Source organism: Papio anubis, chromosome 5 (genome assembly GCF_008728515.1).
Source record: "Papio anubis isolate 15944 chromosome 5, Panubis1.0, whole genome shotgun sequence".
NCBI classification, from domain to species: domain Eukaryota; kingdom Metazoa; phylum Chordata; class Mammalia; order Primates; family Cercopithecidae; genus Papio; species Papio anubis.
In genome coordinates this window covers 89,631,534-89,658,664 of record NC_044980.1, presented here as the reverse complement: position 1 = coordinate 89,658,664, position 27,131 = coordinate 89,631,534, and the positions used below count along the sequence as shown (strand labels likewise).

General features: G+C 37.1%; 2 protein-coding genes across 22 annotated transcripts in view; one reads left to right on the top strand and one right to left on the bottom strand.

Annotated features, from left to right (window-relative positions):
- ERAP1 (endoplasmic reticulum aminopeptidase 1) overlaps positions 1 to 4,298 on the top strand; it is a 33,820-nt gene extending 29,522 nt beyond the window's left edge. For 2 of the 3 annotated variants that reach the window (XM_021939564.2, XM_009208814.2), the window contains one exon: positions 2,266 to 4,298. In XM_021939564.2, coding sequence (XP_021795256.2) covers positions 2,266 to 2,421 — 156 coding nt within the window. In that variant the 3' untranslated portion in view covers positions 2,422 to 4,298. Of the gene's footprint in view, positions 1 to 802; positions 897 to 2,265 lie in introns of those variants that run through there. The other variant, XM_021939563.2, reaches the window with a different exon arrangement.
- CAST (calpastatin) overlaps positions 4,100 to 27,131 on the bottom strand; it is a 111,898-nt gene continuing 88,866 nt past the window's right edge. For 14 of the 19 annotated variants that reach the window (XM_017959741.3, XM_017959737.3, XM_017959739.3 and 11 more), the window contains 12 exons: positions 25,297 to 25,398; positions 24,720 to 24,803; positions 22,000 to 22,050; positions 21,840 to 21,911; positions 16,840 to 16,938; positions 13,843 to 13,947; positions 13,033 to 13,125; positions 11,704 to 11,748; positions 11,186 to 11,278; positions 8,600 to 8,671; positions 7,067 to 7,125; positions 5,531 to 6,134 (listed from right to left, as the gene is read on the bottom strand). In XM_017959741.3, the coding sequence (XP_017815230.1) occupies positions 7,075 to 7,125; positions 8,600 to 8,671; positions 11,186 to 11,278; positions 11,704 to 11,748; positions 13,033 to 13,125; positions 13,843 to 13,947; positions 16,840 to 16,938; positions 21,840 to 21,911; positions 22,000 to 22,050; positions 24,720 to 24,803; positions 25,297 to 25,398 (867 nt within the window). In that variant the 3' untranslated portion in view covers positions 5,531 to 6,134; positions 7,067 to 7,074. Of the gene's footprint in view, positions 6,135 to 7,066; positions 7,126 to 8,599; positions 8,672 to 11,185; positions 11,279 to 11,703; positions 11,749 to 13,032; positions 13,126 to 13,842; positions 13,948 to 16,839; positions 16,939 to 21,839; positions 21,912 to 21,999; positions 22,051 to 24,719; positions 24,804 to 25,296; positions 25,399 to 27,131 lie in introns of all 19 variants that reach the window. The other 5 variants (XM_021939566.2, XM_021939565.2, XM_009208822.4 and 2 more) reach the window with 2 other exon arrangements.

Below are 27,131 nucleotides of genomic sequence, written 5' to 3'. Positions count from 1 at the left end.
ATCTTGTGCACGTCTCTCTGCTCTTACCCCCATCCAGTCCTTTCTCATCTCTTGCCTTGCCTATTGCAATAGTGTCCTAAATGGCCTCCCCCTTGCCACTTTGCCAATAGCAAAACATTTTCCACATTTAAGACTGCAAGTCAGCACATAACTGACCCTGGCTTCTTGAACCCTGCCTATTGTTCTTGCAGTAAATTCCAAATCCCTCCTTCCCATGTGTCCACGACCTTGATGACCTGGCTTCTGAGGACCTCTCTGGTGCCAATTCCCACAGGCTCTCCTGGTTTATCTCTCACAACACTGCAGCCACTCAGTCTCCTTCTGTTCCTGGGCTACCCTTGGTTCTCCTGTCTTTAAGCCTCTGCACTTTTTCTTCTCTCTGCCTGGCTTTCACTAGAAAGTTTTCACCAACTTTTCACTAGAAAGGGGCATTTTATCTTTGAGAGGTCTCGGCTCAAATCACCTTCCCCAAAACCATGCAGTTCAATGCAGGCCACATCTCCCCAGTTACTAGCATACCCCTGGCATATTTTCTTCATAGCAGTTTATTTACAGTAATCATATTTACAGCGTGTATCCCCCAAAAGACTGTAAGCTCCATGAGGGGAGGATGCTTGCCTGATTCACTGCTGCATCCTCAGTGTCTAACACGGTAATTACAGCAGACGGATGAATAAACATCAGAGTAAATATTGGTGAACAAATGGATGAGGTTAAGTCCCTGGTACATGCTGGGTTTGGGGTTTTGCACTTTACCTGCATTATATAACTACATCCTTCACCACTGCTCTTAATTTTACAGATGAGGAGACTGGGTTCCATGGAAGTTAAATCATTTGCTCAAATCAAGTTAGTAGGATAAACCTGTTTTCCTATCCCTGTATTGTGCTACTTATTGCACAGAAATTGTTCTTAAAGAGCCAAGTCTGAATCAAATATTCAGTTGAGATGTTGCATTTCCAAGACAGGTGAAGACAGAAGAGGTGATTTTTGGGTCAGGACAAGGGTAAGAGTAATGGTTAGCAGCTGGCTTCGCTGTTGTAGAAGGTCTGTTTTTAGTGGAGCTATCATAATGAGCTCCTTCAGGATTAATGATTTGAGCAATTAGTAAGATTATTGATGTGCTTTGACTGTTGAATAGTGCTCAAAGTGATTTTTAATTGACTGTGAATTAATCTTGTGTTCTGAGCGTGTATGAAGCAGTAGGTTGAGCTACAACTTAAGGCAGACAGTGGAGAAGTATTTTCCAGGTTGCTACAGCAGGAGGCCATGCCTTCTGCTCATTGAAAAGTTGTACTGTATTGACATATAATTTTAAAACAACTCTGCATCATTTAAAATTGAAATCTTATCTTTCTAAAACCCATTCCTACTCCCCTCTTTATTCCCAAACTAATAATATGGTATTATGACATGGATTTCTAAGGAATTGACTATCTGGAATCTATGCTGAATAAATAATACATCTTGGCCTACATTTGCTTCCTGGATACCAAATCAAAAATTGATGGATTAATGCTGTGAAAATTTATAGGAAAAGGGTAATAACCCTTTAAGGTGAAACAGAATTGCACAATGGCCAATCCTGTGGCAAAGCCAGCCTATCTGTCATGTGAGCTCAAGGGGTTAAGATACCCAGAAATGAAACAAGAACAAAGATATTTTTCAGGAGATAGACAAGAGTTTCTTATCTCTTTAAAATCATGGGAAACTTTGAGACAACAATACATGAATTGTAGATTAGGTTAAAAAAATTTGGCAAGGTTTGGGTTTTACCACCATAACTTGCTAAGAATCCCATTCCCCACAGTGTTTCTATAATAACATACAAGGCCAGGCCCATGGAGGAAGACGGCACTTACATGGTGGAAACTGTTTTGCTTGGCAAAGAAGAGATGGCACATTCTGCTTTTTAGATATCATGTTTTTAAAAAATGAAGTTTGCATCTGTGAGTATAGAACAGAATAACACATTAAATAGACACAATTAAACCTTAATTACAAAATGGTAAACAGTGAAGTCTTTTAAAGTCTGGCAGCTGGGAATAAACAAAAGAACTGCAGAGAAAAAACACAGAACTTGACATCATGAGGCATGAGCTCATTTCATACAGCTTATGCGTACATAATCCTATTCAGACAGCTGGGACTGCCTTCTATATAGAATTTTGACAAATGCTGGAATTTTGGCTTCAGTTTTAACTAAAGTTACATCTGGTTAATGTAATAAAATTAATTTTTTAAAACTCACTTTTTCCTCACAAGGTAAAAGGATTCTTCAGCTCTTTGAAAGAAAATGGTTCTCAGCTCCGTTGTGTACAACAGACAATTGAAACCATTGAAGAAAACATCCGTTGGATGGATAAGAATTTTGATAAAATCAGAGTGTGGCTGCAAAGTGAAAAGTTTGAACTTCTGTAAAAATTCCTCCCTTGCCAGGTTCCTGTTATCTCTAATCACCAACATTTTGTTGAGTGTATTTTCAAACTAGAGATGGCTGTTTTGGCTCCAGCTGAAGATACTTTTTTCCCCTTCAACTCATTTTTTGACTGTCCCGGTGAAAAGACTGGCTGTTAGTTTTTCATGAGTGGGCTATCGCTACCATGTGTTTCATTCATCACAGGTGCGGCCCTGCAATGTAAACCCAAGTGTTGGGTTCCCTGCCACAGAGGAATGAAGTGCCTTATTCTTCTCATTTTATATTTTACGCTTAAGCCCCCCAGTGTCCAAAACCCTGTGCCCCACATTTGTCATTCATAAACTGTTTCATCAATTTCCTCGAAAGACTCTGAATAGTCAACTACTGAACAATGAATACCTGGATCCGAGACTAAGCCAGATGATGGCTGGGTTAAAGCTCTGGCTCTCCCCGCTGACCCCTCCAGACCCGCTGCCTACCCCTCTCTTCCTTGCTCCATGCCCAGGGGCTGACTTGTAAAGGCCAAGTCCTCAAGCTTCCTTGCCCTTTGGATGTTGGTCAGTGGGGAGCCAGAGAGCTGGAGCTGGGGTCGGAGGAGGTAGTAGGTGTTCTTCCCTGATTCCCTTACTGGATGCCTCGGGCTGGCATCCCCTGAGGGTCTTAGCTCCTGAGAGGGGACCCTCTTTTCCACACAGCCTTCTCCACCTCTGGATTTTGGTAACTGCTCCCTCCTCATCCCTTCAGGATTAGGGGCCTCAGTGGAAGCCTGGCTTTTACTAGTCCTGGCAGGACTTGTGGTTTCCACATAATGTGCTTGTACTTTTGCAAAAAGTCTTTTTATAGAACCCCCCTCAGATAATTCTGAGTGTCATCTATGTCCCTGACTGATACAGTATCTCTTCTGAAAAAGCAGAGTGCATTCAAGTCTGTAGGAAAACCCTTTTCTTAGGGAGGTGATTCTTTTCTCTCTCTGCTTCTTATTTGGCCTAGTTTACAATTTCTAAATAACTAGTTATTGGCATTTACTGACAGTAAATTATTGCGGGGTCACCAATAAATGATAGTACATTGTGAAACAAAATATTTGCTCATATTAGCAAATAGGACATTCTTTGGCTTTGAAGTCTTTTGTGAAGACTTCACACACAGTTGCTTCAGCATACAGTTGCTGCTCGGGTTTTATATATAGATAATAGAAAGCACAGTTTACTAACATGGTAAACCAACAGAGTTCAAGTCAGATAATACCCTAAGAATTAGATTTTATTTCTTATTCTGAAAACTTGCTACACAGGGACTTATCTAACCCACAGTGTGCTGTGTTGCTGACTTGATTAAAGTTGCAGCGTGTTTTGCACCGACTATAAGGTGCGGAAATCCTCACACCTGGCAAAGAATTCAAACTGAACTTTTTGAATATAAGGCAGAAATTTCAAGATACGGGAATATGATTGATATGAAAAATGTCAAAATGTGTTCCTCTAATACACGACAGAATAGAGTGACTTCTGGACATAAATCTCCAATTTATTAAACCATTCACCACAACAAATAGGTATAAAAGTGGAATTGGAATTTTTATACTTGTTTGTTGTAGTGAATGGTTTAATAAAAATAGAAATCACTGGTAATTTCCACCCTTTTAACGATTTCCCTTTTAAAAAAAATACACAACCAAGATTTTAATGTAAAATATTTTGCTTTAATATTATTTTATGCCTTGATTAATGAAACATGGAAATACTGATTTTCAGTTTTGGTAACCTGAGGAACCTACCTTCATTTGCTTTTGGAAAAGCCCATTTTCTAAACAGATACAATGTTGCCACAACAATGTGCAGAAAGCTTTTTGGTAATAAAAATTGTTCTTTGCCTCTAAGTGGGTATTTGCAATTATTTTCTCCTAACTAGACTGTAAAAAGGGCTGCTTTAGATCCTGTAGCTTACTCCAGTTATTAGTTATTAACAAACACCCAAGTTTTGAAGATATTTCTAATTAAAAAAGAAGGCATATTCAGAGTACCTTAAATAAATGTTTACTTTTATAGGCGTCTTTAAACTTCTGGATTTTGGTATGCCATTTAAAAATACTTCTAGATACGCATGGAAATTAGTAATACTACAGCCATATCCTTGCAGACACATCTGTCAGTGTCAAAGGCTTCAAGATTTTTCTTAAAAAAAGAAAACAAAAAAGCAAACACCTCTACTGCCCAAATGGGAGGATTAGATACATAGTTAGAAATCCCTCAGGAAAAGTGTTTTTTCTTTTCTTGTTGCTGCCTTAAAAATAGAATAATGACTATTTCTGATGGACAGAGACATAGCATTTTAAGCTGGTGGAGTGTGAAATCCCACAGGTATGTGCATGACTTTCAGAGAGTTATTTGGCGGGGAGGTTAACAAGATGTGGTGCCATTTACAAGCAGTGTTCTATTGTTTTTGCTTGCCCCGCTGCCACAAGTCAGCTAAGTCATAACAAAAGCTTCAAACTGATGCTAAGGAAGGCCATGCCCTTTGGAAACAAGAAATTCCCAATCTGTTTTATGTTATGTACCCGACATCTTTTCCTGCATTCACTACCAGGAAATAAGGATGAAATTAAATATCAAAATTCTAATCGATGATATCAGTGCAATGTTCAGGAAATATTCATTCAGAAAGATCTGAGAAACCATTCAAAGTGGTGGGACATCAGAACCTACTTACACTGCTGTGGGGGAAATGCAGATTTAAAATTATATATATATAATTTTTTTTAAAGCAGAAGTTTCTTTTTGTATTTGGTAAACGTAAGTTCCATAAAGCCAGATGCTATACAGTGCAAAGACTAATGTGGCAATAGTTCTAAGGACAAGTTGCTGCTCAGGTTTTATGTATAGATAACAGAAAGCACAGTTTACTAACATGGTAAACCAACAGAGTTCAAGTCAGATTAATACCCTAAGGATTAGATTTTATTTGTTATGCTCGAAATTTGCTACACAAGGACTTATCTAACCTATATTTTGCTCTGTTGCTGACCTGATTCAAGTCTCAGTGTGTTCTGTGCTGACTGTAAGATGCACAAGTCCTCACACCTGGCAAAGAAGAGTTCAAGCTGAAAAGGGGTTTGGTGCTTCCTGGTTTGTCCAGGTTACCTGTTATTAATTTATTATTAGCAGCCCAAGAGGAGATATGTGCCCAATGTACAATATCTTATGTTTGACTTATAAACATTATCCCAAAGCAACATCAAATACAGTTCAAAAGCCCAAGAGGAAAGGGGGTAATAAGAAATCAGAACATTGAAAAATGTTTAAAGCATTGTTTTCCAAACACTAACAAAAAAATTAAGTGCAAACTAAAAATACAAATGAGATTTACAGGCACTGTGTGTAGAATGTGCAAAAATTCGCTTAGATTTTCTTTTGTTTTTTTGGTGTTGCTTTAAGAAACTTTATCAAATATATTTATTACAAATATAAAGCTTTCTTTCTCTCCCAATTGAAGGCAATTAAAAAAATTCAAAGTTTATCAATACCCAGTACAATAACACAGGTGAACCAGTCAAATTCATTTTCTTTCTGGAAAAGAATAACAAACCAATATTTAGGATGTTCAAAGGCTCAGCAAAAACCAGTCTAGAAATCACCCAGAACAATTGTTTTGTTGCCAAAGACTTTTGTTCTTCAAAAGTCACCATCCACCAGCTGAAGATTTTATATGCAGATACCTTGAAAAATTCAAATAAAAAATGCAGTGAATCATTTAATATGTAATTTTCTTGTTACAGGCATAGTAAATACCACTTAGCAAAAGCATTGTATAACAGAGAAGAAGGAATTTCCTATAACTCAACATGAAAGTGGATTAATAGAATTTTTTTAATTTTGGGAAAAATGTTAGAACAGTTCTAACTAATAAAGCTCCTTTTTTATAGAAAATACAGATAGATCATGGTGAGAGAGCTGAACTCGATTTAACCTATACTTGATTTCTTTTACGCTTTGGTCAGTAAGTGCTTGTATGCTTTTAAGGCTTACATTAAGCCTTCTCCTTTCTGAAGATTAAGATAAGTGCCCAGCTCTGAAGATCTCAGAAATTCCTTCATCTGTCCCATTTCTTCAGTAACCATAAATTAGAGTCAGACACAGTACTTTACTTTCCAAAATAATGACAAATAAAAATGGTCAATTTTTTCCTTTGCCCTTGTTCCCAAAACCCTGTAATTTCCACCAGACTCTAAAGGGTACTTCTCCCCACCCCACCACGTACTGGTATTTTGGGGAATACCAATATCTTCATGACATTTTGCTAAGTTGTAACATGCTAATTTTGCTTTGCCACAATAACCTGCAGTAATGAGCATTTGGATTTCAAAGATTCAACTAGCCTCAGATGGTCATTTTAAGTGCCTGGCCTAACATTTTAAAAAGCTTTTAATTACAAGATTAAGGTTTTTAAACATTTCAATAGCACAGTCATCCCATTTAGTGCTTTCGAAGAATGACCAATTACTCTGTAGAGCTTGCAGTATGCATTTCATGCCAACAGTGTAAAGTGAGCATGAATTACTCAAGAGGTGGACTTCACTTCTCTCATCTATAACACATGAACTGGCAGAAGGTACAGTTGTCTTCATTTACAAATAAACACCCAACTTACCAGATACTTTAACTTGTATTTCTTTCATCATCTTTTGGCTTGGAAGTTTCCTCTGTTGTCTAAAAGGGAAAGCAAAAACCATCCGTAAGCTCTTTCTTTTCTGTATTAAGTATGAGGAGATAGCCTTCTCAGAATTAGGGGACAAAAGGTGGCAGTCAGTGGGGAAAAATAAGATGGTCCTTTCAGTTTCTCTTCTTCATTTGGCCAAAACATTGTGAGTTCTTCCTCCTCAAGTTTATTAGCCAAAAATAACCTTAAGTGATCCTGATCCTCAATGTATCACTCTCAGCTTTATTGTTTTAAGGCTAGGGTAGGTTACAAAATATGCATAGATGTTCTTAAATGGCAATGTTTCATTCTATGGTGATCCTTCCTTTTCCTGTACATAGGGTCATGGTTGTCCAGCAAATCCACTCATCATATAGGGTTATTATGCTTTCTATTATTTGTTTCTATTATTTGTTAAAGGGCTGATTAAGTACTTCATATAACTGAAATTAAATAATAGGCAAATAAGTATTTAATCTGAGATATAATGGCATAATTGTCAATTATCAATGCTGTTTCCTATATCCCTTAAGGGAATCTACTACAGGAAGATTTTAATATATTTTTTAAAAGCTTTGGTGTAACTGGACTATTGTCTTTAAAGCTAGCCCTTTAACTCCTTATAGCCAGGGGATCATAGTAATAATCATTTAAATCATATGTTCTTGGAATTGGAAGGGACCTAGAAGTTGTCTAATCCAATTTTTATTTCTGATCACAGCTTGAGTAGTTTTAATCATAGGAAGTTTCCAACTTCCATGTTCTAAAATCTATATAAACCACATACTATGGTGGTATTCTAGTTAGGGCAAGAAACACAGACAAAACACAGGCAAATTGAGTTGTGTTAAGAACCTTCATTTAGAATTTTAAAGCACCAGTTACTTAAAAAATATATATGTATTTATAATATATATAATATATAATATATATTTATATTATATTTACATTTATATTTATATATTATTTATTATTATTTATACTTATATATCATTTATTTTTATATTATTTATATATTATTTTATTTTTTATTTTAATTTAATTTATTTTATTTTTTTAAATTTATTTTAAAAATTTATTTTAAAAAATTCAGTTAAAAAACAAAATTTTTATTTTATTTTAATATTTTAATAACATTTAAATTATTTTAAATAATAATTTAAAATAATAATATTTTAATATTTTTAATATTACTTTTTATTATTATACTTTAATATTAATATTAAATATTAATATATACTTTAATATTAATATTACTTTATATTATTATAAATAATATAATATATTATATATAATATAAATATATAATACATATACACACACAAAAATTCAATTACTTTATGAAGGCATACTCTGGAATAGATAGTACTTTAAGAAATCTTTTATTCTAAATAGATTCCAGTAAGAAACTAAATGACTGAAGTGATAAACCCCACTCTGTGTAACTGCTAAACTAATTTGTAGTGTATTTACTGCTCCATTTACCTTTGCTGAATCCTTTGCTTTACCTCCATTCTTAGGTGCCTTGGAGCTGGAAGCGGTCTTCTTGCGCTTATCCTAAAGCAAAGGAAATGTAATGAGGCTATGGCTATCATCAATCCATCTAGCAATTAACTAGGCTGCAGTTAAATTAATCCAGACTATTCTGAGATCTCCAATTTAATTAAATAATGGAAGACTTTGGGTGTTTTTTCATGATTTTTTGAACAATGGTGATTGTCAGAGAATTGTTTAAAGCAGGAGGGAAAAGAGGATAGAAATAAGGAGGGAAATGTGGGTGACGTCGATGCTCTGCCAATTCCCGTGATGCATGACTCACCCAGACCTTATTTTGCTAATCAAAACAGAGCTCGTCAATGAGATGTTAAATGTTGGCAAGGGTGTGGAGAAAAGGGAACCCTAGTACACTGCTGGTGGGGATGTAGATTGGTATGGCTATGATGGAAAACGGTATGGAGGTTCCTAAAGAAATTAAAAGTAGAACTACTATACGACCCAGCAATCCCTCTTCTGGGTATATACCCAAAGGAGATGAAATTACCCCCTTATAAAGATATCTGCACTCCTATATTCACTGCAGCATTACTCACAATAGCCAAGATATGGAACAACCTAGTTGTTGATGAATGGATAAAGAAAATGTCATGTATATATACATAATGGAATATTATTCAGCCTTAAAAAATGATATCCTGCCATTTGCCACAACATGGATGGACTTGGAAGACCTTATACTAGATGATAAGCCAGACACAGAAAGAAAAGTGATTTTGCTTATACGTAGAATATAGATAAAATAAAAAGCTCAAAAATACAGAGAATAAAACATGGCGACCATGGTAGGGAACAGGAGGAGGAAATAGAGATATAGGTCAAAGGATACAAAATAGCAGATACGCAGAATGAACAAATGTAGAGAGTTAACGTATAACACGAGGACTAAGGTTAATAAAATTGTATTAGGGATTTTTGTTAAATAAGTAGATTTTAGCTGCCTTTGTCACAAAAAAGTAATTGTGTGAGATGACATATATGTAAATCTGCTTCCCTACAGTAACCATTTTATTATTTCTATGCATCCCAAAATACCATGTTGTAAACCTCAAATATACACAATAAAATTTATTTAAAAAACAAAATAGAGCTTGTCTCTATCAGGACTGGCTTTTGTGTACCAAAAGAACAAAAACAAAACCCTGTTTTCAGTGTTATGGAGGAGAAATGAACAATGGAAGCAATCAAGGAAAGCTGGAGCAGGTTACATATAAAAATAAAGTCCATTCACCAAAAAAGGCATTACTTACGAGTTACCAGGGGTGACAGATAGAATGCTGAGGTGGTCTAAAAATTAAAATACCCAATATGGAAGCACTGACAATTCAGTGATCCAGAGCAGTGCCTTACAACAGCCAAAACAATAGCAACCTGAGATCTGCAGAATTAACTCTTCTGAAAATAAGGAGGTACTCATTTCACTTTTCCTTCTATTTGATTTACAAGAGGGTGTAGCTTAAGGGAAAATGCCTCACACTTGTTGAATTACACAGTCGTTTCTCATTCACTGTTAATCACATTTTGAGCACCTGCTAAGTACCAGGCATTTTGCTAATGAGGAGCACAAAGGTAAAATACATCACTACTGTATAGAATGCACAGCTCAGTAGTGTGATACACAAGCACAGACAGGTAACCAGAGAGCAAGGAGGGCATGGAAGAGAGGCCTCTAACTTTGGCCTGGGAAGGGAGAAGAAGTAAGACAAGAAAGTCTTCCCTAAGGAGCTGACGCTTGAGCTGTGCCCTGAGGAATGAAGAGTCAACCAGTTGGGCTAAGCAGACAGAAAAGGGGAGGAAGCTCCAGAGAGCAAACGAGCATGACAGCGCCTGCTGTAGTTAGGCCCTGCTCTCACTTTAAATGAACACAGACATAGCATTATTGTAGCACAACCATATAGTGTGGAGATATAAAAATGGTGTCTATGGAAATAACAAAGTAGCAGTTAGGAAATAAGCAGTGTTTTATAAGTGCACTGTAAGTAAAATTATGTAAAACATACATATAGAAAAAAAGGAAATCCACAAAATAATACTGTTTTGGGGGCAGTGGAATTATAGGTATGTTTTCTTTTCTTCATTTTCAGGTTCTCTATGTCATCATTTGATTCATTCTACAGTTTAAAAATTATAAGGGCCAGGCACAGTGGTTCAAGCCTGTAACCCCAGCACTTTGGGGGGCAGAAGTTGGCAGATAACTTGAGCCTTGAGCCCAAGAGCTCAAGACCAGCCTGGCAACATGGCGAAACCCCATCTCTACAAAAAAGTACAAAAATTAGCCAGGTGTGGTGGTGCACTCCTGTAGTCCCAGCTACTCAGGAAGCTAAGGTAGGAGGATTGCTTGATTGGAAGCAGAGATTGCAGTGAACTGAGCTCACACCACTGCACTCCAGCCTGGGCTACAGAGTGAGACCCTGTTACAAGATAGATAGATAGATAGATCAATCAATAAAACTTGTGTGTATGTACACATAAACACACACACATTTCAAATAAAGTCTATGTGTAAAAGCACAGTACCTTTGCTGTGTTCTGTGAGGTTTCTGTAGTGGAGGAACAGCTGTCCAGATCTCCTGAGAGAGCATCAATGGGGTCTTGGTCATCTGCAGATTTCTGAGATATGAGTAGAAATAACCATCAGTGAAGAAGCAGAAGGCAAAATGCAATATGGGGTATTTTCCCACTTCACTTACAAATAAAAGATGTTTCTATAAGAAAAAAACTTACTGACATTCTATACTAATAATAATGTATTGTAAAGGAGACAGAAAAACAAGAAAATCTTGATGGCTTTTTTCCCCTCTACTCTTTAATAAACGTCACTTAGTATTCTCTGAGCCTCAGTTTTCTATCCTAAAGGGCTTTTGTGAAGACTAAATGAGAGTTTAAACAATGGTCACGCACATTTATATGCATGCTCTGGCGAAGTACCAGGCACAGAGTAGGCATTCAATATGTTTTAGTTTTCTAAAATGCCAAATAACCCTATGGCTAGAATAAAACAAAATTTAATGGAAATATATTCCTATGGTCTTTACCTTTGATTCCTCTGATTTCTTTGTAGGTGGCTTCACTGGTTTGTCCTTAAAAAGAAGGCAGACTATTGGTTAAGCATAGATATTTGTAAAGGTTTACTTAGGTTTAGGCAGTAGAGAATCTATTATCCAATGACTTGACTTGGATAAAATGGAGTGTAGACTTGCAATAACGAATAAACCTGGGTCCCCACAATTTCTTTAGCAGCTTTGCTTAATTACTATTCTTTACAATCATATCTATAGACTTGGGGAAAACATATGAAAGAGTCCTGGAAGTGAAAGAAACACTATTTGTGAACCTTCTGCCATCATGTATTGTCACTTATAATTCTACGTAAAGTGTTATAAAAAGTTACTTGTGTTTTTATATCTTATTTACTATAGTTTATTACAGTCAGAAAGTCATCAGGGATTTTTCCCAGTTTCAAAGGCAAGGACCTTAAATAAGAAATTTCCCAAAGAATGGAAGTAGGGTGAGTTGGTACTATCAAAGTGGGAAGGGCTCTAGCAGGATGTGGAATTGCTATCTTGTAGAATACTGAATGCAAGCAAGGAGAATTGGTTCCTGTAATAGGAGACCCTGAAGCTGACAGTGCTATTTAAACCAGGAATCATCTCATCAAAATGAATCAGTACAGAAAGAGAAGGGTGTAATTTGGACTTCCTTGTTTTCTGTTTGATGAACAGGCATGGAAAGGGTTATTTATCATCTAATTGACTCAAAAGTTAGAAACCAAATAGGAAAGAGGTTGGGGACAGGCCTGGTTGACCTACGAAAGACTGGTTTCTATCATTTTGGGAGACAAAAGGCCAGGGACTTTTTGGCAGAGAAACAGGATTTGTGATTGGGAATATTGCTTTGCCTGTCTTCACTTGCAATAGTGCTGATGGTGATGAAGAAGAAGATAGGGAGACCCCAGGTCTTGGAGCTGCCTTATTAATTTGCCCTATTAATTATCCCAACACCAGCTCCTTTTCTACTGTCCTTACACAGAGATTGCTTCCTTTGAAATCCTATCACCTTAGTGATTTTTATAGCCTTTTCTTGAAAGAGAGAATCAAATTTCTTGGATTACTCTTAAGCATCAGTGACTGACTGAACAGTATTCAACCCTGTTTATACCACAGAGCCTAGCATATGCATATACAATGATATTGGCTCAAATAAATATTTACCTGCTGGTCAGCTTTGGTGACACATTAAAAGCAGTCAGTCATGATATGTCTTTATGCTACTGTAAAAGAGTACAGCTACTATTTATTTCAAGGAGGTTTGAATTTAAAGATCTTTGTAGCATAAATCCGATCTAGCAATTTGCCTCAGTTTACCTGTCCATTATCATCCAGGAGATGTCTGTATTCAGGTGGGATAGTGTCATCTCTTTCTCCAAGCTTGTCTCTATGTTCAGCTTTTGCTTTTTCCTGTATAAACAGTGAGCAGATAGAATTAATATTCATTTCCTCTTTCACTTAGAAAGTACATTGTCAAATGTAGCATTCAGCATTTGTTGTACTTTTATGAGGCAAAACATATGGTCTGTTTTTATTATTTAAGCAACAGAACAACACAGATGACTTCAACAGACGGCTAGTTGGCTAAAATATATAATCCCATATGCTTCTGTATGTCAATTCATATCTGTGAATTTTCTAGCTATATTTTAAATGGAAATAAATGATTAAATAATTATCCTCAGAAACCATGTTAGGAAATTAGAACCCAAAGGTATAAAATATCTTTTTCTTTTTTTCTGTATGGTTTCACTTTTCTAATAAAAAAAATCAGGCCACTATACCCTGCCATTTAGAGAGGTCATATTTACAACTTTGCCTATTTATAAGCAACTCTGAAGGACGACAGCTAATTTGAATGGGTGTGCTGACTGCTTGTGTTGCATGGGAGGAAGCCACGCATACGCCACACCTACCTCCCAGAATCTCCTCAGGGAGGCTCCGCTGGTGTCTTTGTCACAGATTGAGTGACCTTCCCCTCCAGTGGAGTACAGATTGATTTTTCTACTTCATTATAATTTCATGTTTAAAATATAGGTTAAATTCACATCAATATTCCTATGACAATGACAGAGTCAAGACCCAAGGATTAAAATTTCACTTATTAGTGAATTTTTTTTTTTTTACCTTTACTTTATCCTCCATTGGTTTGTTCTCATCTGGGTCAGGCTGCCTTTGTCCTAGACTATCGGAGAGTTTATCCAAGGCGTCATCGAGGTCTTTGTCACTCTGCTAAAAAAGTAAATAATGCCGAATTAGTCACTCATTAGCCAAACTGTATCAGAGGCAAATTAGCCCAGGAACTCTATCTTTTCAGCAGGGAACCTGTTTCCTTGGAAGAAAAAGACATCTGGGGCTGGGGCTGGGGCAGGGGAGTAGACAGGGTCAGAGAAGAGAAGGCTAGGAATGGAAGATCAGGAGAAAAGCGGCAGCATCTGTCAACCTCTGGGGTTGGAGGGCCAGCGCCTTCCACCCACCCCGCCCATCTCTTGGTGAAGATCCCCAGGTTAAGGAGGTCTTAGTGGAAGCTTCAGGAGCCACATCCAGTGGGTGACCTGGAGGTCACATAAAGGGTCCAAAAGCAAATGAACCAACCATGTGTGCCTTTCATTTAGAAATTAAACACCATTAGAAAACTGGATATGAAAACAAATATCCACTAATGTTGTCAGATGGTTAGGAAGCAGGATTCTGCAACTATAGAGGGTGAGCGTTTCTTTGGTTCTGTGGGTCCTCTGTAAGACTCTAAGATCTTGAGGGGTGCATTTCATAAAGTGCAGCATGACCCGCAGTTTGTGGGAAGCCATGGAGCTGGGCACTGCCATCCTAATACCTCCTAGGACGCAAAACCCCAGAGACAATCTGGGGTCAGGAGAGTGGAAGGGGCTTCTCTGCCACACTGGTATGAGTGGCCTGAAAGACTTCAGAGAATTTCTGAACTGGTGGGGAAACCTCTCTTTTCATCTTTAGGAAGCTCATGGAAGCTAAATTGCAGAAATGGGAGCTGGTATTCTACACGAAAAAAATTATGGAACAACAATGTCACTGTAACTAAGATAGCTTAATTCCTCTAACATTTATTTACTGTATGATTCAGGCAGCTTATTTAACCTCTTTAAGCCTCAGCTTCCTTGGCCATGAAATGTGAATAACAGTAGTACCTATACTCCTAAGTTGCTGAGAAAAGTAAATGATTCAAAAGGCATTTAAAACAGTACTAGTTGTATGTTAGGACCCAACAAATGGTAAATTATTATTAGTATTATTATAGCAAAATCCTAAGTTTTGTTTCAAAATATTTTTCAACACATTGCATTCAAAATTCCACCTCTAAATGAATTCAATTAAAATGTGTTTAATATCTACATTGTATAAGATACCATGCTGAACTCTGTCCAATACTGTATAGAACTTTCCAGTTGATTTTCAAAGTGTTTTCACATACACTATCCAGTTTTATTTGATGCCCACAATGGTTCTCAGTGAACTAAGCAGGCTTTTTGGAGGTAAAAAGCTCAGGGAAGCTAAGTCAGTTGTTTGAAAACAAATTGTTAAAAAGTGAATAGAACCCAGGTCTTGGGACTGATAAAGCTTTTCCCTGTCATGGCTTAGTCACATCCATGATCATCTATTTTCTTTGAAGCAGTTTTTCCTGTTGGAGTGATTTTATTACACAGATCTTTGAAAGCATGTCTTCAGATGCTTTCAGTGTATGTAACACTGCTAGTAACAATCTAATAATCTCAGCAAAGAAAGCTCCCGTGAATCATCATGGCTTGACTCTTTGATTTCCCAATTTTTTATCTAAATAAAGCTTTATACCTTGTTTTAGTGACATCTTCAAATAAAATGTTAACTAAAAACAAGACTCTCTGATGGGAAATGTGATCAGAGAAGTGTCACTGGAAAACCTACTTCTTAAAGGCAAAAAAGTTTCTGATTGCAAATGTTTACTGATAGCCTCCATCAGGGCAGAATCTCTGGCCTGAATATTAAGAACTGAAGTGTAAATGCCAGCCTAGGTTATTAATGGTTCTTCCTTTCTGTTGCATGGGGACTTTTTTCATTGTGGGTGTGTTTACACACACATGCACACACACACATGCACACACACACATGCACACACACATACACACACACGGGGCATTTTACTGGTTTTAAGTGCTTTATTATAATCCAGGATTATAGCTGCTGATGGTAGAGCTGCCTGGGGCCAGGTCTGGGCTTTGTCATTTGTGCCTCTGGATATTTTCAGATGATCCTGAAGCTGACCCAACAGGATGAAAATCCATCAGAATCTCAGACTGCAGCACTAAATATGCTTTGATGCTACATCAAAAGGAATGGAAGCATAGCTGACTTCACTAAAGTTACTTCATCTCCATCTAGCAAATGAGGCACTGTTCTCAAGCAAAGGAGATGGGGATCTGGTTTAGGGCAATCCTTTTATAATTTGATGTTCTGTGGTCTCCTCGGTAATGTATAATTTGGTATTGCACAGGTGATTAGTCAAGGAAGTCTGGAAAAGCTTTGGTCCCACAGCCTTGCCTCACAGCATGTAAATAATTAAAACAATATTGATGCTGAGGTTCTTCTACAGCTGGTATGAAACTGACAAATTTTTACTGGTGTGAATTGGGAAGAAAACAATGCTATTCTATGACATGTTGTAAAATGTTGGTAAAATGTTTGTAGAAGCTCAAACACAACAATTCCATAAAATACACTTGAGGTTAAATAATGGGTAGTAAATTATAGAATGTATAAGAAAAAACATAAAGGAGAAAATCAATTATCAGGAAAGCTAAAGAACTTTTCAAATCTAGTAATTCGAATATAGACACAATGCACTTTATTGTACTTTCAATTCTTATAAAGCGACAATATTAAGGTCCTTGACTATGTGTACAATGTTTTCACATATATTGTTTCATTTAATAATATCAAAGTTAATCTCTGCCATCTCCCTAAATCATCAGTCTCGGCTCTTCTGAACTGGAAGGTGCCTGATCTTCCTAATAATTCTGCCTATTTTCATTTGCTTTAAACAGGTACCCTATTTTCTTTCTAGTTGTGGCTGCACAAAAAGAAATATTTATCTCCCAAACAAGATGTGCTGCTTACCGAAGTATCACGGGGTGGGGCTCCAGTGTGGGTGGTTGAAGCTGGGGTTTGGGAAACCACTTCAGAGATGGCAGCAGCAAGTTTAGCATCTTCAAATTTCTTTTATGGAAAAAAATTTTATTAGTGACATGTTGTATATAAAATTATGACCACAATGCCATCACTTAACTATAACTCTTAAAGATAGCTTAATGACTGTTTATTCTCTTGATCCAAATAGACTCATAACATATAATTTTAGAAGAAATTTAAACTCTTCTCTATTGTATTATTTTATACAATTTCCTATTTCTATTTCCTTCTCATATTGATTATTCTAAATACTATGCAATAATATAATAACTTAGAGTTCCATGGTTTGTTTACACATCTCCTGTTGTACATTTAGGTTATTCAAAGTTTTTAGCTCTTTTAAAATTGCTCTGAGTAAGTTCTAGTGAGTAAGTTATGGTGCTGGCTATATTTTGCCAAACTGACCTCTCAGATGTTGCTAGGAATTCATACTGCGAAAAGCGATGAATACGCATGCCTGCTTTCCTATGGCCTTGCTTGCCAGAATTTGACTTTTAAGACGTATTTTTATTTCTGATAATCAGTGTAAAATGATATACTACTATTGCTTGTATATTGTGGTATATGGTGTCAGGTTTCAGGGGTTTTTTTTCAATGTTAAATATTATTCTAGAAACTTTCTGAAATAATTTTTGTTTAAAAAATATTGAATATTTGCTTCATTTCAAATACTCCCTTTTGACAGAAACCTTAGGTATAACTGTTGATGAAAAACCAGAAAAAAGTCCAGAACTCTTTGGTGACTCCAACTATGGATAGCTTATTTTGAAAAAAGAGAATTGTAAATTTTACCGAAAGATGGAGAAAAGCACATTACAACGATACCAACATTCAGAAATTTATTGCAGCATGTTATTATTGGAGATCATTTCAACTAATTTAGATAACTATAAGATACTTATTGTCCATTTATACCCTGTAAAGCAGTTTTAGAATGTAATATTTTAGGTAATCTAAAATGTACTAAATTCATTTTCAGTTATGAGAAATCTTTGCTTATATGACAAATGAAAATAATAAGTTGTCAAATGAAAAGAATGACATATTGAAACATTTGTATTGTCTCTTCTTAGTCTATCTGATTGACTTATTATTTAAGCCTTTTAATACTAAGTATGAAACAACCTATGGTCTGGAAATTTGTTTTGCAAAGCTATATGTACATGTTATTTAGTTCATCTAACACTACACAAAAGCATAAGATGATTTTTCACTCTTTTTAAAAATACTAAATCATATATGTCCATTTCTCAATTTTTCCAATGATTATGCGTTGATCAACATTATTGTATTTTCTATTTATTATTACTGTATAACACATGCTAGTGCCGGGCGCGGTGGCTCAAGCCTGTAATCCCAGCACTTTGGGAGGCCGAGACGGGTGGATCACGAGGTCAGGAGATCGAGACCATCCTGGCTAACATGGTGAAACCCCGTCTCCACTAAAAATACAAAAACCTAGCCGGGCGAAGTGGCGGGCGCCTGTAGTCCCAGCTACTCGGGAGGCTGAGGCCGGAGAATGGCATGAACCTGGGAGGCGGAGCTTGCAGAGCCTGGGCGACAGAGCAAGACTCCGTCTCAAAAAAAAAAAAAAAAAAAATGCTAGTGTTTAGTTGGATTAATCTTACCTAAAAGTATTGAAAAATGCTTTTCAGTATTTTTTTCAAATTTTATACATTTATTTTTCAAATATATCATTGAATAATTTTATTGAGTTATAAAAAGTATCTTATTGCTATTTAATAAAAAATTAACATAAAAAATGACTTGAATTGTCATCATTCTTTTTAAGATATTTAGTTAAACTGACAATGTATGGCCTTCAATTTTTTTTGTGTCCTTATTTTTCTGATCATTTCTCCTTTTGTAGTTTACGTAAGTCTGATCTCATATTAATTACATTTTCTCATCTGTTGTTACTAATAAACATGGCATAATGTTACTTACAAATGTATTATCTACAAGTAGTGCTATCCACAAATATATTCAAATGTTCCCTTTTAATGTTTGTCATTTCTTTTTCTTGTGTTGTTAATGATTCTTACATGCGATAATAAGCAGAAATGACAATAAACTTTTCATAGTTTCTGCTTTTAAGGAAAATGCCTCCATGATATTGAATATTTGATTCTGAAAACTAAAGACTCTTTAACACGTTAGGGGATTGCCTACTTTTTAAAACGTTTTTATTTATAATATGAGTATATGTAAAATTTTAAATAGATCTTTTACATGGACATAAATAATTGTTTCTATTTGATATACCACTACAATATATTGACAATTTTTCCAATAATCAATCAATACTTATAATGGCAAATAATTTCTTAACTGTTTGTTATATTCTATGTATGTTGTATGTAATTTTTACATCTACATGTTTAAGTAACTTTAGCTGATACAGTTATATTCGTCACATTTTAAGATTAGCACCATAATTACTCATAGAAGCAATTAGGTGACCCCATCTTTTTCATGACATATTTATCCACATAAGAACTGAGTGTTCAACAGCTGCAGGAGTCATCTTTAAACCTTCAGTAGAAGGAGAGTTTGAAAACCAATGCAATATTTTCTTCAGTCTTTTTTTTTTAGGTTTTGTGAATTATGCAGTTTTATATTTTTGTTTAATCTTAGAAAATTGTTGTACATAGTGTTTCCTAATAATTTAGTTGTACTCTTGTACTGATTATTGTATTTTCTCACATTTATGTTACATTTTATTAGTAAGATTATTTTCTCTATTATATTTACCAGTGTTTTGTAAAATGTTAAAAAATTCATAAAAACCAACTGACTATTGGCATTAAACTAGCAATAATTTAGTTGATCTCATACATTATTATATTACTCTGTTAAAATTTAACTGTATTTTTCATAAGGTTTTTTTCCTTTTGCATTTGCTAGTATTTTATAAAGTATTTGTTATTTCAAAAGAAACAACTATTGGCCAGTTAACTTTCATGCTGCTAGTTTCATTTCCTGGTATGCTTATTGCTACTTTGTTTTGGGTGGTTACCTTATTAAAACTTTTAGAAATTTCAGTTGAAAATTCAATAAGCATTTGGTTTATCAGGTTTCTCTATCTCTATTATTGATGAAGGCATTTTATGACAATGTGTCACAGGAAAACTGCTTTGACTGCTTCTCAAAGATTTTTACTTGTAATATCTTTGATGTTTTAAAATAGTCTATTATCAATGTGATCTCAGTATTATTAGGGGAATAGTTTTAAGTGTTTCTTTTTACATAGCATTTCTGTTCTGTTTTATTATTCTCAAAGAGCATGGAGCTACTTTTTTATAGATGAACATTAATTATGAGCCATATGTGATACTTTTCCCCCAAAGTTCTTGAAACTTTCCCTTAAATAACTTTCTATTTTGATTATTTGGTTCTCATGATGATTAGTTATTTCTACTTTATTAACTATATTGTTGACACTAATGTTTCCTTTGCTAATTTTCTAAGATTTTTTTTTTTTTAATGGTTGTTTCATCTCACCATTTCACTGCCATATATCTTTGAGGGGGGCATATAAATTCATTGTTACTTTTTCCAAATCTTTGAATTTCTAAAAGAAAAAACACCCCTAACTATTGTAATAATAATAATGATAGGAGGAGGAAGGGAATTGAGATCTTGTTCCCCACTATTTGTTCATCTGTTCTACATCAGTGTAATGCTATGACTCCACATTCCTGGGGTACTCCTCACATTGTATTCTTCACCATGTCTTACAGTTTCTAAATCAAGGCTGGAGTGCTTTGCTGTGATGTGGTCTGTATGGAAGAGGATGAGAGGAAGGTCACAGGATGAGGTGACTGAGCAGCATGATGCTTTTACAGGGGTACAGAGAAGAACAAGCTCTGGTTAGCAAGCTCTTCTTTGAGGGGCTTTATTGCTTCATTCAGCAAAAGCAACAACTTCAGGCAATTCCAAAGAATCATTATTTCTTCTAGTTGTCATTCTGTCTATTCTCCAACTGATATAAATATATTTTCCATGCCACTGTCATAGAAACTGTTACAATCCCTTTTCTAACTGACTGCTAATAATACATTCAGTGGTTTAAAAACTGAGTTCCCAATAAATAGGTAAACTAGACTCCACAAGAAAAGGTTCTGCAGTTATTAAGTTTGGGAACTCTAACAGACTCACTATATATTTGCATATAAAAAGCCATGAAAATCCTACAGTAGAGAAACCTGCTTAACATTACCCAATATTGTCCAAACTTTTCGAGTAACAGAGTTCCCTTTAAGGGACTCTATATTCCACACGGAGCCAAGTTCCCTTAGGAGGCAATTTGGGAAATGGTAAATTGTAGAAATATCAATTGGTAAAGTTGTCTGAGGAGTAATTTTGGATAAACTTACATTTAAATTCTCTTTTCATAGGGGTACTGGTACTTGATATTAGTTACACTACTAAAAGCATCCACTGTGTTAGGACAATATTTCATGGTGCAACACATTTTGAATGGCTACAGTGGGTTGAGGGCCACTAATTTTATGATTGTTCCTCAGTCCCCTAGTCAGATTCTAAGTCACCAGTTTCCATTTATTTCTGCCACTCTAAAACTAAAGAAATAGGCCAGGCGCAGTGGCTCATGCCTGTAATCCAAGCACTTTGGGGGGCCAAGGTGGGTGGATCATGAGGTTAGGAGATCGAGACCAGCCTGGCCAACATGGTGAAACTCCATCTCTACTAAAAACAGAAAAATTAGCTGGGCATGGTGGCGCACGCCTGTAGTCCTAGCTACTCAGGAGGCTGAGGCAGGACAATCGCTTGAACCTGGGAGGTGGAGGTTGCGGTGACCGGAGATTGCGCCACTGCACACTCCAGCCTGGATGACAGAGCAAAACTCTGTCTCAAAGAAAAAAAAAAAAAAACTAAAGAAATAAAACCAAGACTTTTGGACTTACAAGAGATGAAGCATTTTGTGGACCAGAGAAGTCCTCAGACAAAGCATCCAGAAGGAAGTCTTCACTCATGGGCTGCAAGGACCAGGAAATGTATCAACAAACACCATTGCAATCAGGGCCAAAAGGAAAAGATATCCTTAGAGAAAACTGGTTTGCTTACTGGAAGCTGTTCCTTAGACTCTTTCGGCAGGAGTGGCTTTCCATCTTTGTCCTATCCGGGGGAAAAACATGGCATGAAATCATTTTACATTTTATCCAAGTTATGAAACCTTGCAAACATTACAAAGGGCCTGCCTACAGGCTATACGTGCTGTCGTACATTTTAAATTAGATTCATCATGTCAGGAAATAGATTCTCTCACCAGAGAATAAGCTCTAATTAGTTCATGTCAACAAACAGCTCACAAGCACCAGGCATTCCTGAGTCACGGGGGCTGCACAGTGGATGAGGTATGGCTTGTGACCTCAGAAGCCCAGAGACTATCATAGGAGGAAAACGTGCAAGTCAGCATAGTGTGGTATGTGGTGCTGTGACTGGGGTTTGCAGGACAGTGTGGGACAAGTCCTTTACCTACATGGGGGTGGGCTGGTTAACCTTGTAAGCCACACATCTAACTCATAGGCAAGGACTACATGCCAGGCCCTGACCTAAGCATTGGCAATACAACAGAAAATCACAAAGACAAAGGTCTTGCCCTCAGGGAGTTTAACCTGTCGGTGAAACGCTCTGCAACTTATGGTTCAGATTATGTCAAGCTGTAAACGACTCCAGGTGCCACATATGAATAATAGGACAAAATGAAGAAAGCATGTGGGCTCTTTAGTAAAAGAAGATCTATATACTAATAGGAAATTCCATTTATCCACCTACACAAAAATAAGTAAATACAAAGATATACATATATATTTCACCTGAGAAACTGGTTAAGGTTGGTTTTTGTTTCATTGAAAATGTGAAGTGCAATGGTTTAGAGGTACAAGCTGAGTATCCCTAATCTGAAAATCTGAAAACAATTTAAATGCTCCAAAATTTGAAACTTTTGGAGTGCTGACCTGACAACTCAAAGGAAATGCTCACGGGGGTATTTTGGATTTTCAGATTAGGGCTCCTCAACAGATATAAGGCAAATATTCAAAAATCCAGAAATGTCTGAAATCTGAAACAGTTCTGGTCCCCAGGCATGTCAGATGAGGGATATTCAACTTGTATCACCTGCTTCCCTCATGACTGACTTGCGCCTTCTGACCATTCTTCAGGTACAGGGAAAAGCTGAACCTGTGCTTGTTCTCCACCATCTCTTAGCTGTAAAAGCAGAAAATTTCCTAAGTGATGCCTGGGACTCTGGGGGCACTTTTGCTCCCTACTCAAACTGAAATCGATTTTCCATCGCTGCATCATTCTGTGTCTGGAAGGGGAGGTTGTGTCCTGCCCTTGGGGAGCTGAATCTCACTGAAGAGACCTGATGGGAGCATAGCTGGTGAATACCAACATAGGATTTAAATGAGATGAAGCTATTGCTTGAAAATATTAATAGGTAATTACTACTGTGTGAGGTAAGTCAGAAGAAGATGAAATGACTACAGAATAAAGTGATCAGGGACAGTGAATCAACTGCTTCCTTAAACACTACTACTAAATTCAGTAAGGGGAGACAGCAAATCACCAACCAATCACCTATCATGAAGAGAGTTTACCTGCACTTGACCAGCCGCTACTGAATGGGCACTCAGTGGAGACAGAACGTGTGGCCCTTAGCACGCTCTCTAGGAACTTTGCAAAGCAACGTACAAATGAGCCCAAATTAACAGAAACACTGTGGCTGCAACTGAATTGTAAAACACAAGAAGCAAATATAAAGGTATCCAGAATAATAAACTTTTAATCATGGAGAGCTCAGTCTAGTTCCTGTGTCTGCTAAATAAATGGGCTAGTGCACATGGATGAGTGAGAAGCAAGAATTTGATATTCTAGAATTGTTAATGAAGTTTAGTTGAATACTCTTTTAAATCTTGGCCTGCTACGAAGATGACTGACATTTCTTAAACTGTCCGTGAATCTGCCTCATTTAAGTGACTGCACTTAAACCACAAGACTCATAATGGGGTCTTCCCCTTTGTTCTCTATAATCTGTACTTTCAAAATAGAGGAAATGGGGCAACTTAACACTATACTCAATGTTAGATAGGTTCTCTTATTTTTCCAACTTACATCTGAAAGTTGCTAATTTTTCTTATATAAGATAATAGTTCCTTATTTTAGTTTTTTTCATTTCTTCTTTTGAGTCAGGGTCTCGCTCTGTCATCCTGGCTGGAGTGCAGTGGTATGATCATGGCTCACTGCAGCCTCTACCTCCTGGGCTCAAGTGATCCTCCCACTTTAGCCTCCCAAGTACCTGGGACTACAGGCACTTGCCACGATGTCTGACTAATTTTTTTGATTTTTTTGTACAGACTGGGTCTCATTATGTTGCCCACGCTAGTCTTGAACTCCCGGGCTCAAGAGATGCTCCTGCCTTGGCCTCCCAAAGTGCTGGGATTATAGGCTGAGCCACCATGCCCGGCCTATTCCTCATTTTAGTTCTCCTATCTACATATGGTTTTTTAATATATCTGGTATTATAACAAGCTGTGGGTTAGAAAGGAAAACATTAGGCAACCTAGACATTAGATTTCTTTCACTTGAGGATCAAGTCTCATTAGGAATATTTTAGCTTTGTATCTGGTGTTCTAACACTATTAGGAGTAGACTAATACTATTTGGTGTTTGAAATACAAAGAAATAACATCTTTCTATTCCAGGTCTGTTCCCAAGTCTCTGTGTTCCGTGTATGAATTCAGTATGAATTAAAATAAAATAGAAAAAGACTCCAGCCTGTTTACCTTGACTTCTTCTAATCTATAGTCAGGGGGAATTGTTTCTTCTTTTTCACCAAGTTTTTCACGGTCTTCTTCTTTGGCCTTCTCCTGAATAAAAATTATACCACTTTCATTGTTAGTATGTTTTTTCTCCCCATAAAATTAATGCTGAGTGACTAGATTTGAGGTAAACAAATTTGTCATTAGGTTAGGAAGTACATATGGACATATGCTTAGTGTTCCTACAGCAACTTAATCTGGCAGGTTCAGGCACCAGCAGAAAGCCTGCTGGGCTGCAAGGCAGCTGTGAAGAGCAGCAGGCATCTGCTGCTTCCTTCCCAAGTCCCAGCAATGTCAATGCAGGTGGGCAAAGATGAGACACAGGCCTCTGGTCTGTGCATGTCGTCCACCCATGGTGGGGGTTCAACAATGTGGCTTATTCAGGTTTAGCTTATTAAACAGGATATATGCAATAATAGAAAAAGCCAGCTGGTCATGTTTTATGGGAAATATAAAAAACAAAACAAATGACTAACTTATTTGCAGGGGGAGGAAGTGATCAATGATAGTTATTTTCCAGAAGCATCTCAGTTGCCATTACCTTGACTTTATCCATCACAGGTTTTCCATCTTCTGGATCTGCTTCCTTTTTCCCCAGGCTATCAGCCAAGGCTTCTACAGCATCGTCTGGCACCGTGCCCTTCTGAAAGTGCATTAGTGGATATATTAAGTAGGTGGTTAATCACTCCCTTTAAAACGTATGCTATCAAACAATTCAGAAAGGCATATCATTATTTCAGACAAAAGGCACGTTACCTTTTAATAACTTATCAACTGAATTAGAATCCACATTTAAAAAACAAAATGTTTAACATTTGAGCAAATTTGTTATATTAAACATTGTGTACAAATTACATGTTGATACTGTGAAACTTACAAGACCTGACCCACAGTTGGTTTAGAAATAAGAAAGACCATGGATTGAGGTGTACCACAGAGAAGCTGAATACCAGGAAAGAAGAAAGACGTGGTCTTTATGGAGATCATTCCATAGATGGCACAGGAAAGACTTTCAGAGCCCACGAGAGGCCATTCCTCTCCATTTCCTGTGGGACAGCCTGGCTCGTCTCAGAAGAGGAGGCTCGGATGCCTGTTTTCTCCAAGGGGCTTCTACTGACCAAAGGGGATTCAGGGCTGGTTCTGGTGACTCTGCCTGTGACCAACTAACCTGAATGGCACAGTGAGAACTGTCTACTTTTGGTCCGATTGTTCAAAATGAAATGTGCTCCCTCAAAATGTAATGAACTCTGGCCATGCTGGTATTTAAAATGACATTGGATGAACACAGAGGATAAATAGTGTAAAGGGAAAATAAAGCGAATGATCTGTACATTAGTGGCTCATAAATATCAACTTAATGATTCATGACCAGGACTTTTCTTTTTTAATGAAGAGAACAGGACCAGGCACAGTGGCTCACACCTGTAATCAATCACAGCATTTTGGGAGGCCAAGGAGGGAAGATTGCTTGAGCCCAGGAGTTTGAGACCATTCAGGGCAACACAGTGAGATCCCACCTCTACAAAAAGTTTTTAAAAATTAGCCAGGCATGACGGTGCATGTCTGTAGTCTCATCTCCTCAAGAGGCTGAGGTGGGAGGATAGATTTGACCCCAGGAGGCTGAGGCTGCAGTGAGCCGAGATCATGCCATTGCAGTCCAACCTGGATGACAGAATGAGGCTCTGCCTCAAAAAAAAAAAAAAAAAAAAAAAAGTGTAACAGTGTGTATGTGTGTGTGTGTGTATTTATAATGCATCATGCACAGAAGGGATAAATACTTTTTTTTTTTTTGAGACGGCGTCTCGCTGTGTCGCCCAGGCTGGAGTGCAGAGGCGCGATCTCGGCTCACTGCAAGCTCCGCCTCCCGGGTTCACGCCATTCTACCGCCTCAGCCTCCGAGTAGCTGGGACTACAGGCGCCCGCCACCTCGCCCGGCTAGTTTTTTGTATTTTTTAGTAGAGACGGGGTTTCACCGTGTTAGCCAGGATGGTCTCCATCTCCTGACCTCGTGATCCACCCGCCTCGGCCTCCCAAAGTGCTGGGATTACAGGCTTGAGCCACCGCGCCCGGCCAATACTATTCTTTAAACTGCTGCTTCCAGTGTATGGGGATGGGAATGCAATATCAATGAATTTCCCACTGTTTTCTTGGTCAAACAAAAGTGTAAAAGTCCTTGGGTTAAACAATCTCAGAGTTTAATCTTATTATTAAAATCTCTGACCTCACAATGAGCACCTATTAAAATTTTAGGGTAAAAGTATGTTTCTGTTTTATATTTTAGCCATCATTTCAAGCAAGTAAAGCTTTTTTTCTGATAAACTGCGCTGCAAAAGGAAAGATGACCAAAGAGAGGGAGCCTAGGAAAGTGATTTAGCA